Source organism: Pituophis catenifer, unplaced genomic scaffold (assembly GCF_029215685.1).
Source record: "Pituophis catenifer annectens isolate HBS135680 unplaced genomic scaffold, rPitCat1.0.hap2 SCAF_5, whole genome shotgun sequence".
Taxonomy (NCBI): domain Eukaryota; kingdom Metazoa; phylum Chordata; class Lepidosauria; order Squamata; family Colubridae; genus Pituophis; species Pituophis catenifer.
The window spans coordinates 91,158,576-91,178,174 of record NW_027256885.1 but is presented as its reverse complement, the minus strand read 5'-3'; the positions used below and the strand labels follow the sequence as shown (position 1 = coordinate 91,178,174).

Genomic DNA, 19,599 nt, shown 5'->3' with positions numbered 1-19,599 from the left:
CGTCTGGATTGGTAGGAGGACCGTTTGGATGCCCTCGCGTTGTCCTCCCGGTTTTCGCGAGGGCGGTGGCTGGAGGGCTCTGGGGCTGGTTCCTCAGCTCTGCATGCCTCTGCAATGTGCCCTCTCCTGTTGCAACGCCGGCAGGTTGCGTCTCTCCATTTGCAGCTGGCTCTGGCGTGGTCCCCTCTGCAGCTGGCACAGCGCTCCCCCTTGTAACTTTTTTGGGCGGTTTCCCGCCTTGGGGGTCTGGATACCTTGTGTACGGTAGATTCCTCCTCCAACTCTGATCCAGCTGTGGAATCCTCAGTTGATGATTGCGTTGTGGAGAGAATCTTGTGGATTCCCTTTGCTCTGCTTACTGCGGCAGCCGCTTTCTCCGAGATTTCGGATGCGGTGGCTTCCTCCACCACATCCTTGAGCACGAGTTTCTTCCTGCTCAGGAATTTCTTTTGCAGGCCTCTGTCCCTCATGCCAAAAACCACGCGGTCAGCGATGGCGTTGTCCACGTGGTCGAACTCACAGCTGGCTGCGATTTGGCGCAGGGCGGCCACGAATTCTTTGATGGTCTCACCTTCCTTTTGATCCCTCTGATGGAAGGTGAAACGGTTCGCCACTGGTGTTCCAGTTGGGGCATAGTGCTCTTCCAGGATCTGCAGCAGGTCTGTCCATGGCACTTCTTCGATGTCTCGTGGTGCTACGAGATCGATTGCCATATCGAGGACTTCGGAGCCGCAGTTGGCCAAGAAGATGCCCTTTTTTCGGTCATCATCGGCATCCCTGATGTTGTTTCCTCTCAGGTATTACTGAAATTTGACCACGTAGGATTTCCACTTGTCCTTCCCTGGGCGGAATGGAGCAAGGGCTGGCAAAGTGACTTCAGCTGATGCCATGCCTCTGGAAATCCCTACGAAGTGACTCGTTGCTCAGTGACTTAGCTCTCTGAGGTTGGCTTCGCGCCACGAGGTTCGTCGCTTGGTTCTAGTCCTTCGTCGCCAGTGTTAGATCGGCGCAGGGAAAGCAAGACGCGACCAGCTCTGGTCCAATTCAGTACTTTATTCAAGCACAGGAAAAAGACGAGCGGCTGGGCTGCCGGAGCTCTTTTATACGCTCCGGCAGGCTCAGCCGCCCAATGACAGCTCTTTGAATTTCCCGCCGGAGGATTAGCCAATCCCCGGCGGGTGCCCATATAAGGACATAACATTAAGTATCCCCTGGGCGTGGTCAAGGTAAGGAGGGGTCAATGGGTTAGGGTGGACCCTGGGAGTCGGCCTGCCCAGCCCCCCTGCATCCAGCCCTGGATCTGAGGTCAGGCATTTATCTGTGACAGAGAGAAAGAAAAGAGAGAGACAAAGGGACAAAGAGAGAGAAAGAGAAAGAAAGTGTTAGGTGTTTTGTGCCAGCCATGGCAGTCTCTTCAAAGGCCACCAGATGGGGGCAAAGAGACACCTTTGATCCCACTGGTGGGTCAAGGGGCTCCGGCCCCTGCAGCCCCATTGGGGAAAGTTAATGGCCCTCCGGCCCCCTCACACACCTTGTAAGGGAGGGGCCAGGGGCCCCTATAAGAACCCCTGCACAGGGGCTGCTCCCCCCCTTTTTTTGCCCCTTTTTACCCTTTCCCTTTTGCCTGCTCTTGTTCTAGTCTCCTATGGGACTGACCCATGGGCTCAATCCAGGCATGGATGCCTCCATGCCTGGGACCTTATTTTACTCCACTTTTACTTCTAAATAAAGACTTAATTTGATTGCATCCTTGCGTGCTGACCTTTTCTTGGAAGCGCCCTCAATGAACCATCATTCTTCGTGAGATCCCTCACAGAAAGGAAGAAAGGAAGGAAGGAAGGAAGGGAGAGAGAGAGAGAAAAGAGAGAGAAAGAAAAAGACAAAGAAAGAGGAAGGGAGAGAGAGAAAAGAAAGAAAGAAAGAAGAAAGAGGAAGGAAGGTGGGGAGAGAGAGAGAGAGAGAGAGAAGAGGAAGGAAGGACCACAAACCCTGTCACTAGACGTGGCTTCAGAAGACACATTGAAACAGGACAGCAATCAAGGGCTGGAAGGGACTTTAGAGACCATCTAATCCAACCCCTGCCCCAGCAGGAAACCTTACATCGACTGGATTATTTTGGTGCCTCTAACAGAGAGGAAAATTTCCAGAAAGGAGAAGGAGTTTACTAGAACAAGGCTGCCATGCAGAGGAAGACAGAGATAGTCCTGGATTTATGACCAGAATTGAGTCCAAAATTTTGGTTGCTAAGCAAGAGCGTTGTTAAGTGAGTTTCACCACATTTTACTCAATCCATGATCTCTCCTGGCTCTAACAGTCATGTGCAGGCTAGGAAAGTAAATCTGAAGGCGTGTGTAATGTTCTAATGTACAGAAGTTATAGTTAAATGTGTGACAGAAAGTGGACTCTGGGTGTGTTTTTCCAAATGCAGTAAGTGAGGTTGAATGTGTATAGTTTTAGAAGAGGTGTGTGTGTGTACATACACATACAGTATATATAGTAGATAATGTATCTTTTTGTGTGCCTATACACACTATACTATGTAATGTATATGTACACATATTTTGGATGTTCAGTAGTAGTAAAAATTGTACAACTGGGAAATTGTATTTTGTTGAGACCTTTGAGGCGAGGAGAGGCCAGGCACCCGAACCCTAACCTTTGACGTGAGTGACATCAAGTTGGCCACACCCACCCAGTCACATGACCACCAAGCCACGCCCACCAAACAAGCCACACCTACAGAACCGGTAGTAAAAAAAATTAGAACCCACCCCTGATATCAGCCCAAAAACCTTGCTGAGTCATTCCTAGCATTACATCATCATAGCAGCTGGTCAGCTTTTAAATCATTACCCTGACAGAAGAAAATAATTATTTGCAGATTGTATAAGTAATATTACATTGTAAATTGGCTGCTTGCTTCTGTGGTGCTTTTAGATGGAGACTGGGCAAATGAGGGTAACTGGTGAGCATGAAAGGCCTTCCTAGGGGCTTCTTTTAAAATATAGCAAAAAAAAAAAAAAAAAGTTAACATGGCAGCATGGTGGTGTGTCCGAAACTCCCATCTATTTTTTTAATGTGCCTTGTACACTTTGACCACATCCCATAGACACCCCTGGCTGCTACGCCAAGATCTTTGAACAGAGGTGGGCATCACATACTTTAACAACCGGTTCGCCAGAACTGAAAATGTGAGTGTACGTGGGGCATTGAAAAACCGGGAATTATATAGGACAGTGATGGTGAAAACGTCACGATGCGTGGAATGATCCACGATGATGCGTTTCCACGATGATGTGTGGAAACGTCACACGCGTGCTTGTCAGGGGCGCACTCTGGAAAAGCCGAACTTCCAGGTTCTAGCACGCATGCACGCCCGATGATAAGCTGGCTGGTGCACATGCGCACACCAGTTTTTGGCACTGCTGCGCATGCGAAGGACAGCTGATTGTCACGTGCGCATGCATGCCAGAAACCTGGAAGACAAACAGGCAAGGTCGTGCGTTCTGGGCGACATGGCTTTGCGTGCCACTTTGGGCACACGTGCCATAGGTTCGCCATCACAGATATAGGACTGATAGCACCAGGGCAGGTGGGTGGGCCCAGCTGCTGGTTGGAACTACTGATTCGCTTGAACCGTCCGAACCGGCAGCAGCCCACCACTGTCTTTGAGCCACTGCCACAGAAGAGCAAAAGCTGGCTTTACTCCGTGCTGTTTACCTTTTGGAAATCTTGCAGCTTGGACCCCGATTCGAGGATTAATTGGAGAGCTGTGATTTTCTGCTGTCCAGGAGGGGAAGGCTGCTGCTAAATCCTCCCCTTTATCCTGAAGTGACAGGCAGAGCACAACCATGCACACTCAAGGTCAGCACGCCATGCCTGACATTCAGATTCCCAAGACTTACAGGCACCAATTGGACCTGTTGTTCTGCAATATTATGATGTAAGATACAGCAGTTTCAAACATTGGTATTTTTCTCAAGGGCCCAACGGAACAGAAAGTCAGGACTTTGGCCATGTCCAGATGCTTGGCTGTAAAGGGAGGAGTGAGAATCTGCCTTTGGGAAATGTGTGAAGTCACCTATCTTGGATGTAGACAGAAGCCCTCTTGCCCAAAAAGAAACTATCACCCCTTTCCTGCTTAGGTGCCACAGTGTGGGAGGTGGAATGAAACCAAGCTGTGTCTCCTGTTGCTTGCCAAACTGCCGGGATGCTGTTACCGTGGGAATCCTTCCAGAATCCAGTTGCTAGGTGACGGAATTGTTGTGGCCCACTGGCAGCCAGCAGAGCTGGCAGTAGAGTCAGACAGTGAGGAGGTTGGCAAGGAACATGGGCCAGTCCTGGGGGTTGGGGAAAGCTTGGACGAGGGCTCTGTGTCAGAGGCAGAGAGGGAGATAGCAGTGAAGCAGAGGAACAGTTGGAGCCTGTTCCCAGTGTGTACATGTGCAGAGCTGCCAGTAGACAAGGAACAACTCAGAAAGCAGGGTCGATTTGGGAGTAAAGCCACACCTTGGAGATGATTGGCCCCTCCCATAGGAAACAAAAGAGCGAACGGGGAGGGGGCTTTTGCAGGAAACAATTCGTTTGTTCGGTAGTTTCAAGAGTGAAAAGTTCTGTTCGTGATTCTAAGAGACACTGTGCCAAGTTTTGCCTTGCACTGCATTTGGAAACAAGTTACATGGCAGCTTGCCAAGCGAGATAAGGTGTGTGGAGAAATATTCCTTTGAAAAACTGTTTGGACAAACTTTGCTGACTGTGAATGAAAGTAATTTACAGTCGTGTAAATAAAAGAGGTTTTGCCGGGACCAATTCCTGCTTTCTGCTTTTTAAGGGAGCCTAGGTCAGAACAGGAATTCCTTATAAAGCAAGAGGACCGAACTTTTGCAAACTGCCACACAGGACAGATCTGCAGAGATGCAGCAGTTCCAGGATGCTGTGAGTCAGAAAACGTACTTTAGAAAGGAAACAAGCTCATGCTTTCAAGCTAGGACAGAAACCTTTTAGGGCTGAGAGCTGTACAAGGAAGGGCAGTTGAAATGTGCTGCTGTTAGATTTCTGAGTACCAATAGTAGAGTATATTTGTAGTTCAGGGTTGAACTGTGGGTTCCTTGGAGCTCTCCAAGTTTGGGTCTTTTCTTGCAGACGTTTCATCACCTAACTAGGTAACATTATCAGTGCTAGAAGGGTTTGAGAGCAAACCCCACTCCCTTCTAGCATTCATGATGTTATCTAGTTGGGTGATTGTTGGGTCTGCAAGAAAACAGCCAAGCTCAGAGAGCACCAAGCAACCCACAGATATCTGAGTTTTAGCATCTTGTGATGAAGAAACTTGCTTTAACCCTGGAGTTCTTCACCCCTCCCCAAGAAAAAAGACAAGACACTCTTATTTTAAATATTCAACATTTTTATTAAAAGATTTATCACCCTGCCCAAAGCCTCTCCCATTGGTAGCCTTCTAGAGAGCAACCAATTCCACCTTTGTGTTCTCCTTCCACGTTTGCTCTCCTGTGTAAGATTCAAGCTTCCCCACCCCTCCCCGTTCTTTTTTTTTTAAAAAAGTGTTTTATTTTCTAATACATTCCATAGGACACATATGTCTAAGTTTTCCTGCAACATTTTTCTTCATACATATAAAAAGACATACATACACATACATTAGTTTTTAATCACCCACACAGAGGGAGACAGGAAAAGAAAAGGGGATGGGCGGGGCAGCACAAACAAACAAAAACAGGAAGAGGAAAACTGTACATGGGGAAAGTTATGGCACCAAAAACAGAAAAAAAATTTTTTTTAAAGAAACATAAGTTCTATAATAATACAGCAAGCCCCTCCAGCTGTATCCCTTCCTGTAACCCCATTTCTCAGTCCCAGGCAGACAGGAGAAAGAAATCACTAAATGAACATCTTGAAGTCATCAAAGATCCCCTCCTTTTCCTTCCCACCCTCCCCTCTTAAACAAAGGGGGCCTGATTCAAGTAGAAAATGGACTTGCCAAATCTGGGAGAGGGTACTGGGAAAAATCTACCACACAAGTTGACAGTGGAGGCAAACTTTGGGCCCAAGAATTGTGTTGGGGGAAGGAGCACTGTGGAGATTTGGAAAAAGAAAAAGGGTGGGGGATTTGAGAATTGTTACATTTGGTTAGAGGGGGAGAGGGGAGATGTGCTTCAGCTGCCTTGCACTGCGGGGCGGGGGTAATTTCAGTTTCTTGTGCAAGAACAGCAAAACCTCATGAGTGTGAATGTTTTTAACAGGAGGAAGAGATGGACTGTTTGGCTCTTCCAAGAATCTTCTATTCTGCCGTCACAGATTTGGGCTCTTCTCGTTTTGCACATGGGATACCTTGCAATACCCTCCAACTGCTCTGAATGGTTTTTAGAAGCCCATGTTTGAATGAGACAAACATCCTCCCTGTTTATTAGGACAAGTGTCCCTTTCTAGGGTGCCAGCGTTATTTCTCTTCCACTCCCATTTCAAAAGGTTGAGAAACTTGTCTGAAAAAGAAATGGTTTTCTGTGAAGTGGGCAGTTTTTCTCCTCCTGCACCTAGCTAATCTGAGCCTTATTTACATAAATAGCAGATGGGAGCTGGTGAAATCCTCACTTCTGCTCACTTTAATAACTGGTCAGAGTCAACCTAGTTTAGATGCCCCCCTCCCAACAGGGAAAATAATTGTAAAGCATACAAAACTAGTGTCTCAGAAGTTCTATCTCAGAGGCCATCTGACATCTAGTTTTCCAATGGGCATTTTAATTTCCTCAGAATTCTCCCACTTGCAATTTAAAAGAGGAGAGTTCGCCACCAGCTTTCCCATCACGTCTGCTGTCACCGGATAGGACCCTGGCATTCCTTTCTGATGGATTAACTGCTAGAAGAGAAGGACTTTCTCCTGGGGCAGACACCAGTATCACCCACTGTACACTATTGTTTAAAATTTGAACACTTCAGTGTTGTGAATGAACATGACCCCCACGCTTCATTTTGCAAGAACTGCAAAAATCTTCTTCCTACAACAGTCTTGCCAATCCTGATGTCCTCTAGAGAGGTTGAGCTACAATTCTTTTTAGCGGTCCTGGCTGGGGGTGATGGAAGTTGCAGTCCAACTTATCTGGGGAACATCAGGTTGGTGAAGACTGTTACGGTTTCTAGATTTTAGTGGGGAAGGGGACAGGAAGAGAGAATCCCAAGTGACCCTCATTGCCAGATTAATTTGCTCTCATGAAAAGAAACTGGGTTTTAGTTCTCTAATTCCTGTCAAATGCACACCCTTTCACAATACTGATTTCAGACTTTCTTTTGGATGGAGCACCAAGGAAGTTCAGGTAAATCCACAAAATAAGAAAGATACACGATTTTGGAAACCTTTCGATCGGCTGATGGGACCACTTCAGTCTCAACCTGATTGTTCTTAGGTTAATTAATCTGCCTTTCAGCGGAAAGGGAGGCCCTGTTTTTTAAGCCCAGAGTAGAGATAGCTGGCCTTCAACATCACTTATTAAGTCAAGTGGTTCCTGATCTCAAACCCTGGATAGACAGCCTTGAGGTTTGATCATACTGGGTTATTCTGTAATTTACAGAATGGATGTATGGCTTGAGAAGGAGAATGTGTAGGAACACAAGAAGAAATGAGATGACAATGGCACTGTGTACAATCTGAGCCAACCAAGTAAAGTACTCAATTCAGCTGGCTCCCTGAACTCTGCAACCAAATCTCTTACATGCAAATATGAACCCAGGTCTGCAGAGCTGCAGATTGGAAGAGGCTAACATGAGCAACGGAAGGTGCCAAGACTGTGACAAATGTGGAAAAGACAAAAAGGCTTGAAAATTATAAGGTGGGCAAACTGCATCTAAAGCAACTCAGAGGAGGTAATTTCATATAAAGGTTAGTTGCATAAGCACTAAGCTAAATCTCTTCCAGAGATCTAGATTGTGATCAGGAAACTAAATGTGCTATATGTGCGTGTTTGGGGAGAGCTCCAGTCCAAAGCCCCTTGTTACAAGAATTGTTGGAGAGAGGAGAGTGAGGGAAGAAAGGCAATGTTTATAAGCTTAAGGGTTGACTGTTAACAGATGATCCCCGGACTAGGGTGGGCTTAGGGCCACATCTCAAAACAGACATTGGGGTTGTGGATGGAGGGCACTGATTAATATCTACGTTCGGATCATGATCGGGATAAAAAGAGTTGAAAACCCATTTATTCTCCCCATCATGTGGGACCAGCATGATGCCAAGAGAGTCTCTAGAGCTGGAGTAGGCTCCTGATTGAGAAAGAGAAGGCAATGCAGATTTTAGAGCCCAGAGTAGCCTGTCCTATACATTTCCCTCTCCCGTCCTTGGGCTAAAGTTAAGGAAGGTACACAGAAAGCAGATTAAATTCTGTCATCTCCTCCTGTCTGTGAATTTGGGCAGGAACAAAAGCCAGTGTCTATGCCCAGGATGCAAAGTTCTTCACTGTCACTCTGAAAATTTCTAAGCATGCAGATTAGCCCCACCATCAATGCAAATCCAGGATTCTCTCCAGTTCAAAGGCCTGTCCATTCCTCTCACTAGCCAAGCTGACTTCAAGGAACCCCTGGCCTTGGAGAGGAAGAAGCAGGGTTTCTAGCTGCAGCAGCTCCAATTACACCCACAAACAAGCCACAGTGCACAATTAAAAATTCGGATTTGTTGTATTGTGGAAGTGTTTTTCTTTTCTTTTTTCCCCCTCTCTTCTCAAGAGAAGAGATTATTCAGCCACACCCTGAAGAGATCACACTGCCGGGACACTATTCTTGGTCTGTCTTCATCTACAGATTGTGGCGACGCTGGGGGAGCAACTGGCAGCCGTCAGGGACAGAAGAATAGACTGCCAACATCATGTTCACAGCTTCGATGTCTCTATCCATTTGGTGGGGGATAGGAAACCACACTCTGAGGAGGCACCAGCTATGCTCCAGAGGACAAGAATTCAACCTTCCATCTCACAGTCCAACCTTGTCCTGGTGATTGACAACTCAAAGGCTACTGATGATGACCAAGAGCCTTCCACTGTGGTCCAGTTTCACAGTGTCTTCCATTTTTGTTTTTTTTAACTTATCGACCCCCGGATAACATGCCCCGCCTCCCTCCCTTTTTCACCAGCCAATCCACCATTTGCCTCCAGCCAAGTCTCCCTGTTCTCTACCAATCGCTTCACGAGTAGGAAAAATGTGACCCATTGAGGATGTGAGAAGTGATGCTTGCTGAACGGCTGATGCCCTGGTCCGACTGGCCGCCAGAAGCTGTGCGCCGCAGTGGTTGGGGGCTGTTTCTCAGCATGACCACATTGGAGCGGCCGCCAGGAGCCAAGGAGGAGGAGGAAGAGGAGGAGGGAGATGAGGAAGGGGGATGAAGCCAGGCTGAAGGAGGCGGGGCAAGCATGGGAGGCTGCCTCCATGCGTGAGGAGCACCAGCTGTATTCTGAACCCCGTGGCTCCAATGGGAGCCACTGCGGGGAACCGGGCGAGAGGGCCAGGGCTGAGGAGGGGCCGTGTAGCCTTGGTTGAAGGCTTCAGCTGGAATGCCTGTGAGCGCCATATTGCTGAATCCCAGACGCATACTTTCAGAGTCGAAGGCTTCTATCTCCCGGGCCTGGCGCTCCAAGAGGCTGCGGATGCGATCGGAGCGTTCATTCTGCAAGGCCAACATCTCCTCTTCGATCTGGACAAGGAAAGGGGAAAAAAATGCACCGTGACTTCAAGTGCAAGAATCCACAAACACACTTGCTTGGATATCAGAGCAGTGGTGAGAAGCAGCCCTTTTGTCTCACTTGGTAGCCAACAAGGATACGCTGCAGATAGTCTTCAATTTACCACCATTTGTTTAGTGACCATTACAGCGGATCTGAAAAAAGTGACCTGAGTGGTTTTCACACTTAATGACTGTTGCAGCATGCCCATGGTAATGTGATCAAAATTTGGGCATTTGGCAACTGGCTTGTATTTATGACAGTTGCACCATCCTGGGGTCATATACTGTAATCACCATTTGTAACCTTCCCAACTGGCTTCTGACAAAGTCATTGGGAGAAGCTGGGTTCACTTAATGACTGCATTAGTCACTTGACTGCAATGATTCACTTAACAACTGGGGAAAAAGGTCATAAAATGGGGCAAAACTCACTTTCCTTAGCAAGAAAAATTTTGGGCTCGGTTGTTGTAAGTCGAGAACTACCTGTGCCATTATTACAAATTGGATTCAGTAACAACCCTCTTTAAGATATACATTAAGTTGGGTGAATTGCTTAAATGAGAAACCGAGACCTAGTACTCAACACATCTGCCCTAAATTAGAGATAACAGAGATTCCTTGTCCCCAAAAGAGGCACATGGGATAGGACATATTTCATCATCTGTACTCAGATCCTCACTGTTTCAATCAGATGCCTGCAACTTCATAGCTGAACCTAAAGAACCACGAAAGATAAAGGAGATAGGTGCCAGAGTTTAGGCAGCGTGACTAGTATTATGAGATAAACCCAGGAGCAAAACACAGTACAGAGCCTTTAGATAATTAACAGTGGTTTTATCTACAGCTAAATATATACAAACTTATACGTGGTAAATACCTTATCATACAGCTACTGACACAAGGAGAGCAATGAGATACACAATGAGAGAGAACATGAGAAGGGAGATGCCCTCTAATGGCTTCCCTTATATAGACAGCTTCTTACCCAGCTTCTTAAAGTGGCAGTGACCCTGCTGCCTCATTCCCATTGCATCAGCTTACAGTTGCCTCAGTTTACAACCTTCTATCAGTTTACAGCTATTAAATATACATACCCTGACAATAGGACTTTTAGCTCAGATTAATTAAAAAAAACCCCTAAATATAAAAACCCCCCTTTAGAACAAAGCAACCCCATTTGTAATAGATTTTGCAAGTTTCTTAGGAATGCAAATTCCCCAGGAATTAAGGAATTAAAAGTGAAATAAATGCTTTTGTCATGCTAGAGTCTCAGGTGCATCACAGTCTGATCCCATGAGGGTACTTTTACAAAGACAGGAAGAGCATGTAATTGGAGCGCTCGGAATAATGCTTATTTCCAACTATTTTTCTATGTTAAAAAAAGGAATTCAGTGCTTTATGAAAGCACAGTTCAGTATTGTTTTGCTGCCACAGCTGAAATCAGCTTGCCTAGTAGGGAACAGGAGGTGTATGTCTCCTGTTATTCAGAACCACACAAAAACTGAACCATGAATGTCTCTGATTCATTTAAGTTCTAAATCCAGAATAGAAAAATTGAAAATGGTTGGAAGCAGAAGGAGAGAAGCAACTTCATTTAAATAGCTGTAGAAGTACACAGCTACAACTGAAGAACAGAAAATAAAAGAAGAAAACCCTAAAATTCCACAGAGTTTTTCTTACTCAAAGCAGTGATACAGGTAGTGCTCGACTTGCAACCATTTGTTTGGAGAGTCATTCCATGTCAAGTGGAATGACAGCCGTGACCGGGAGGATTTTTCATCAGGTTGGCCTGATCCGCCAGTTGCGTCCCTTTCTAGATCGGGACTCTCTACACACAGTCACTCACGCCCTCGTCACCTCTCGTCTGGACTATTGTAACGCTCTCTACATGGGGCTCCCCTTGAGGTGCACTCGGAGGCTCCAACTGGCGCAGAGTGCGGCCGCGCGGGTGGTTATGGGAGCAACGTGGAGTTCCCATGTAACACCTCTCCTGCGCGAGCTGCACTGGCTCCCGGTGGTCTTCCGAGTGAGCTTCAAGGTTCTGGTTATCACCTTTAAAGCGCTCCATGGCTTAGGACCTGGTTATCTACGGGACCGCCTGCTACCACCAATAGCCTCCCACCGGCCAGTACGCTCCCATAGAGAGGGGCTCCTCCAGGTGCCGTCAGCCAAACAATGTCGACTGGCGGCCCCTAGGGGGAAATCCTTCTCTGTGGGGGCACCTACGATCTGGAACGAGCTCCCCCCGGAGATACGGAGGATCCCGGATCTGTGCACCTTCCGTTGCGCGCTTAAGACTTTCCTATTCCATCAAACTGGCCTGGCCTAAATCTTCTCCCCTTTTTAAATGTAAATTTTTTAAATTTTTTAAATGTAAATTTTAATTTGTTTTAAATTATGGGGTATTTTAAATTCAGCCAAATTATTTAATTCGTTTTTAATTCATTTTAAATTTTTTGTATTTATGTGTTTTATCTCGTGGCTGTTCACCGCCCTGAGTCCTTCGGGAGAAGGGCGGTATAGAAATTTAATAAAATAAATAAAATAAAATAAAATAAAGTGGTCTGGGGCTCCCTACTCAACCATCACAGATTTCAATGAAATTTGGTGTGAATATGTACACACGTCCCCAATGAACATTGGTAAAGTGTTACGTGTGCTGATGCAATACTTGCGGAGATATAGTCATTTGTGTGACCCCATACCGCAGCCTTCTACAGTATGACTCTGAGGTTTCAGCAAATTTGAGACATATCTCCGGCAATATTTTGTTGAGAGAAACAAAACTTTGCCATCCTGTACAACTTGTTGTGCTCTATTAAACAAAATAATAAAAACATTCTCATGAGCAATCTCCATTTAGATAATTGGGAGCAAAGTTGGCCAAAAATTACTGTGGCTTGAAAAAAGGGTAAAGTTTGGCTTTTTATATCTCTGGAAGGAAAGGTATGAGAAACGCGAAACTTTGTGCATAATAACTTAGGAACACAAGGTTTTGGAATATAAAATTTCTCTTCCAAGAATCTTCTATTCTGCCGTCACAGATTTGGGCTCTTCTCGTTTTGCACATGGGATACCTTGCAATACCCTCCAACTGCTCTGAATGGTTTTTAGAAGCCCACGTTTGAATGAGACAAACATCCTCCCTGTTTATTAGGACAAGTGTCCCTTTCTAGAGTGCCAGCGTTATTTCTCTTCCACTCTCATTTCAAAAGGTTGAGAAACTTGTCCGAAAAAGAAATGGTTTTCTGTGAAGTGGGCAGTTTTTCTCCTCCTGCACCTAGCTAATCTGAGCCTTATTTACATACATTTATAAAATTTCATTGGGACCCTTATCTCTTTTGCTCCCTCTGGACTAATGAGTTAAAGAGCAACCTCCAGACATTCATTTTAATATATTTTTAGAAACCTGCAGTTGAAAGTTCTTCATGTCTCCTTATCCTGAAGACCCAATTTCATTTGGCATTTAATCCCAAAATGATTGCCCTTTTAGCATTTCTCTTGACACTTCTCCAAAATGCACCCCCAAGAAGCCACATCTCTCTCTCTCACACTCACACTCACACACACACTCAATTTAAGCAAATTCACTTGTCTTGGAGCCTTTAGAATCATAGGCTAGAAGAAGGTACCTTGGAGGTCTTACAGTTCAAACTTTTGCTCAAGGCAAAAGACCTCACACATACTTGCAGGTTTGTAGACATCCCGGCTCTGGCTGCAAGAACTGCAGGCAGCCTTCCCCGCCACACACCTCCTCCTCCCGCCGCTCCTTCTGAGGCGGGAGGCTCGAAAGAAAGTGCCTGGTCCAGACACACAGCCCACCATTGACCCCTATTCTGGGGAAGACTTGGAGGGTGGGTATGTACAGACGGTACCCTTATCTCTGGGTACCTGCAGGGCTCTAGAAAGTCCCCAGTGAAACACCCAATGTCCTGAAACACCAAGAACCACACAATGTCCTTAAATAACCTCCATCTGTGCTAACAACATCTTGATACCTTATCTAATGTTTGCCAGCCTTTCTGGGTGATTCCTGTATCTCTTGTATGCCAGCTCAGCTGGCTGGAGTGTAAGAAAAGTATAAATATGAGAATATCTGTGTATTCAGGGCTTCCTCTCTTTTAGAGGGGCCCGTCTTTGTTCACCTGAATAAATGTGTAATCTAAAAGGGAATCTCTGGTCCTCCGTGTCTTTTTGTCAGCCATACCTCAAATCTGGCACAACACCTCCACGACAGAGCCCTTCCCGGGGAGCAAAGCCTTGGACGACCTGATCCGTCCCGAAGGCCTCGAGGGGCTCCAGAGTTTCCATGCACCTCCGATGGCCCGAGCGCCCTGCCCTTCAGATCCCAATGGGGCCAGTGCCTGGCGGTGGTGCTCCTAGCGGGTCTCCCTTCCCCACCGCCAGCCTTACCTTCCAGCCAGTGGGGCTCACACTGCTGTGCTCACCGCATCTGCCCGCAAAGGTAAGGCCGACAGCAGGGGAGGCCGCATCGAGGGGGAAACGGCAAGGCTTGGCCGCCTTTCGGGCCTGGCTCTTGGCTTCCGCAGGCCTCCAGATGGCTGCCGCCTGCTTGCCCAACCCTCTGCCTCGGGTCCCGCATCCAGCCCGTGATGGGGGGACGCACCGCTTCTGGGCCAGCCCACCTGGTGGGTGGGCAAGTGACCCTTGGGGGAGAGCACCACGCTGCGGCGGAGGGTGCTGCTCCGCTGCAGTGAGGTGTGTGCAGCCCGGGACATCCGCCCACCCGCCAGCAGTGCTGCTGCCGGGTGCTGACCCTGTTGGAATCTGAAGGGCAGGGTGCTCGGGTCGGTGGAGGCACATGGAAACTCTGGAGCCCCTCGAGGCCTTTGGGACGGATCATGTCATCCAAGGCTTTGCTCCCTGGGAAGGGCTCCATCGTGGAGGTCTGTGTGCCCGGACCAGGTGCTTTCTCTTGGGCCTCCTCCCCGGAGGCCCCGTGGAAGCCAAGAGCCGGGCCCGAAAGGTGTCCGAGCCTCACCATGTCCCCCCGAGGCAGCCCTTCGCCTGAGCGTGGCAGACCCAAAGCAGATCTCCCTCCGCTGTCAGCCTTACCTTCTCAGGCCAGGCGAGGAGTGGCTGGGAGGGGATGGCATGGCGAGCCACGCTATTCAGTCGATTCGCTGAACTGCACGTTAGCTACCAGTTCAGCTGAACCAGTGCGAACCGGCTGAATCCCACCACTTATGACCATTGCAGCATCCCCATGGTCACGTGATCTACATTTGGCTGTTTGACAACTGACTCACATTTATGACTGTTGTAGTGTCCCGGGTTCATGTGATCCCCTTTTTGCCACCTTCTGACAAGCAGAGTCAATGAGGAAACCGGATTCATTTAACAACCATGTTACTCATTTAACAACTGCAGTGATTCATTTAACAAATGTGGTGAGAAAAATCATAAAATGGGGCAAAACCCAACTAACAAATTTCTCACTTAGCAACATAAATTTGGGGCTCAATTGTGGTTGTAAGTTGAAGACTACCTATACTGCAGCATCCCCACGGTCATGTGATCAAAATTTGGGCGCTTAACAACCAGCATGTATTTATGATGTTTGCAGCATCCCAAAATCACATGATCACCATTTGCAACCTTCCCAGCTGGCTTCCAACAAGCAAAGTCAAGGGGGGGGGAGCCGGATTTTCTTAACTGTGTGATATACTTAACAACTGCAATGATTTGTTTCACAACCCTGGCAAAAAAAAGTTATAAAGATCACACGTGACATACTTAATAACTGCCTTGCTTAGCAATGGAAATTCTGGTCTTGATTGGGCTCAATTGTGGTCATAAATTGAGGACTACCTGTATACTATTGTTATTCCCTCTCTACTTTCCATGGAAAACAAAGACGAGGAAGGACAAATGTTATCGAGTGACTTCACAGGCAAGAAGAGGCACTTTATGGCTCAAAGCATAACAGATCTGCTAAGTCAGATTAAAAATCCAGGAGAATCAGAATCCTCAAGACCACCAGCCCCGCCGTCCGTAAAGAGCCGCCTCTACAGCTGAGAGGTGGCTTGAAAAACTCCGTGTTCCTGAGGAAACGTGAGGAGAGCCGGCGAGACCAGGTAGAGCCCCCTGCGAAGCCCCCAGATTGTCTTATTTGCTTCTGGGGAGGAAGCAGGGTGAGGCTCCCTATCCAGCTCGCCGAGGCTCCGGACTCCGGGGACAACTCTGCATCCAGCAGAGCCAGACGATGCGACCAACATAACCAGCGAAAGCCAAGAGAATTATTAAAAATAAACAGGGTAGAATCTGGACTTGAAACTCAAAACTGCAAGTATTTGTATTAGCCCTGTGATTGAATTTAAGAATGGAGAAAAAGTGAAAGTTTGCTAAAATGGTGTCCGGCTTCAGCGAGGAAAAAAGCTGAAAGTGAAAGTGGATTTGCCTGAGAGTTTTAATACGTTACAAAGTATCTAAAGCAACAGCGCTGGCTAGAAGAAAAGGGAAAAGTTCTTTTTAAAGTGATTCTGATCTGTTCCTTCTCCCTTAGAGATTTGATTAAAGCTGGGGAAATTTTTGAGAGGACTCTGTGGTGAAAAGGGAGGGAAGACTTCCTTCTTAGAAAGAGTTAGATTGCATGGCAGAATGGCTTCAAAGCAGACAAAGCCAGCCACTAAAACTGCAGGGGGGGGGGTTTTCCCCACTCACAAGTCACAAGAGCAGCTATTAAGTTTGCAGACTCAGAGCCAAGCACAGGAGACTGGTTTTAAAGATTTGAAGGAATTTATTGCTGCGGCTCTGATGAATCAAAATGAAGTTTTGGACCAGAAATTTGAAAAATCTCAACAGGAAATTAAGGAGGTGGTTCAAGAAAAGTATGACAAGATGAAGCGTGACATACTGACAGTTGTGACTGGCTTGTCAGAAGTAGTTGTCCAGATTGATAAAAAAGTGGGAGAACTTAGTTCAGAAGTAGAATCTAAAATGAAGGAAGCTGATTATAAAATCTCTAATGTTGACAATAAAACGCAAAGGATTGAAAATGAAGTGACAATGATGCAATTTAGATTCATGGAGTTTGCTGTAAGACTGAGAGGAATAAAAGAAAACAACAGAGAGGACTTGAGAAGGGTTTGTGCTGATGCCCTGGCTGTGATGCTAAAGGTTAATTCTGAGGAGATTTTGTGCAAGATGGACAAGGTCTATAGAGTGAATTCTTGGGTGGCAAGGGAAAGGCAATTGCCTAGAGATGTGGTGATCTACTTTACAGATAGAAGAATAAGAAATGATATCTTGCAAAAGTCTTTTGTTTCTACTATTCAAGTGGATGGAAAGGAGATTGGGATTTACAAAGAGTTGCCGCCTAAGATGCTAAGAGATAGAAAGGATTTTGGATTTTTGGTAACTGAATTGAAGAAACAACAAATTCCATTCAGATGGGATGCTCCAGTTGGCATAATATTGAAGTATCAAGGAGAGAGATATCGATTAAATACTGTTGAAAAAGCGGAAGAATTTTACTTCAATGTTTTTAAAACTGGCGCAACATTTCCACGCACATCCTCAGTGTTAGGTATAGAGGAGGGTGATAAAGAGAAGCAATTTGAACAAGAGCTTGAAGAGCAGCGGAAACAGATGGAGGTGGAGGCAATGGAAACTCAAGGAGCAACAGGGGGTTTTCTGGATGAACTGTTGCTGGATCTTCCTTTTAGAGGTTATAGGTGGACCACCCAAAAATACAAGAGAAGTGGCAGTGGATCTCGAGTTGATGTCGTATAAAGCTAAAGACCAGCGTATAACTCGAGCAGCTTATAAACAAATTTTAGAGAAACAACAACAGCAGAGGTCTAAGCCACCACAAGATAAGAAGGGAGTCAATGGTAAAACACAAAAATCCGAAGCTATGGGAGGAGCTAAGCTGAAGACTACCAGTCTGGAACAGAAACTTCAGCAAATGCTCTTAACGCTTCAGGAGACTACAAATGACAATTAAGTTTTTATCCTGGAATGTGAATGGATTGAACTCACCACAGAAAAGAAGGAAAATATTTCATTATCTGAGACAATTTAATAATGATGTTATTTGTCTACAAGAAACTCATATTAGAATACAAGATCAAAAATATTTGATAAATTCTAGATTAGGAGCACAGTTCATAGCCTCAAATTCGGAGAAAAAGAATGGTGTAGTGATTTATATAAATAAAAGATTGCCAGCTAAAACTATAGAAGCAGATGACTGTGGAAGATATATAGCAATTGAACTTTATACATATAATGGTCCAATTTTGGTGATTGGAATTTATGCTCCTAATCAGCAACAAGAAAATTTCTATAAAATATTGTATTCTAAAATATTACAATGGGACTATAGATCTATTTTACTTATGAGAGATTGGAATGGAGTAATAGATCTTAAAAAAGATAAAAAGAGTTTGGCAAAGTCATGTGTTAAATTACCACAGATCTTTTTTGATATGAAAGAAGATTTGGAATTGAAAGATATATGGAGAGTGCATAACCCAAAAGAATTGGACTTTACTTTTTTCTCAGACAGACATAGATCCTTCTCTAGGATTGATTTTATCCTACTTACGGCTGATTTACTTTTAAAAACAAAGAAAACAAAGATATTTCCGAGGACTTTAACTGACCATAGCCCGGTATGGATAGAAATAGAAATGGGAAAGAATGAGAGAAGATCGTGGAGAGTAAATGAAAACTTGTTTAGATATGAAAAGAATGTAAATGAACTCAAAAAACAAATGAAGGAATTTTTTTGAAATGAATTTGAATAAGGGTACCCCTATTGAAATTGTTTGGGATGCGAGCAAGGCATATATGCGGGGGGTACTGATCTATATGAATTCTAAACATAAATCAAATCGACAAAGAAAAAGATTAGAATTGGAAGGAGAGATAAAGAAAAAAGAACAGTTACTCATAAAAAATCCAACAGATGAAAAATTACAAGGAATTATAAAACTTTTGAAAGATCAATTTCAAATGCTCACAGCGGAACAAGCAAATTTACAATTTGCGAAACATAATACATTTTGCAACGCTAATAAACTGGGCAGGTGGTTGGCTTACACACTGAGGAAACAACAGAGTACTCGGACTATTGGCAGTATTGAGTATGGAGGGAAGGAAGTTTTTCAACAAAGACTAATCAAAGAAGCCTTCTTAGATTATTATACTAAACTATATGCCAAAGATGATATACAGAATGAATTTATAAATAAATATCTAGAAGAAAGGACAGTTATGAAAATTTCTAGTGATCAAAAGAAAAGAACGAGTCTACCAATAACAGCTGAGGAGATTATTGTTGCTATTAAACAACTGAAAACAGCTAAAGCTCCAGGAACGGATGGTTTAACTGCGGTGTATTATAAAACTTTACAAGCAGAAATGATTGAACATCTTAAAGACTTATTTTGTAGCATACAACAAGGGGGAAAAATACCCCCCTCATGGAAAGCAGCTTTTGTTTCATTGATACCAAAAGAGGAAGCAGGTTCTACAAAACCGGAAAATTTTAGACCAATATCTCTCCTGAATACGGATTACAAAATTTTTGCAAAAGGATTAGCCAACAGATTAATGCCAGTTATTTAAGAGGTGATTCAACATGATCAAGCAGGATTTATAGAAGGCAGATACATGAAGGATAATGTGAGGCAAATTATAGACTTATTGGAATATCTTGAGAAGAATAAACAGATCTCTGCAGTGCTGGTGTTTTTGGATGCGGAGAAGGCCTTTGATAGAGTGAACTGGAACTTTCTGTTAAAGACTTTAAGAAAGATGGACTTTGGGGATCAGTTTGTGCAGGCGGTTTCAGCAATTTATCAAGAGCAAACAGCACAAATTATTATTAATGGAAGCTTAACTACAAACTTCAG

The 19,599-nt window shown here is 45.1% G+C and overlaps 1 protein-coding gene across 1 annotated transcript in view; it reads right to left on the bottom strand.

The window, feature by feature from the left end:
- Positions 1–5,403: 5,403 nt before the first annotated feature.
- The window catches only part of TAOK2 (TAO kinase 2), a 131,981-nt gene continuing 117,785 nt past the window's right edge, over positions 5,404–19,599 (bottom strand). The window contains exon 20 of the mRNA XM_070944577.1: positions 5,404–9,685. Within this exon, the coding sequence (XP_070800678.1) occupies positions 9,179–9,685 (507 nt within the window). The 3' untranslated portion in view covers positions 5,404–9,178. The remainder of the gene's footprint in view (positions 9,686–19,599) is intronic.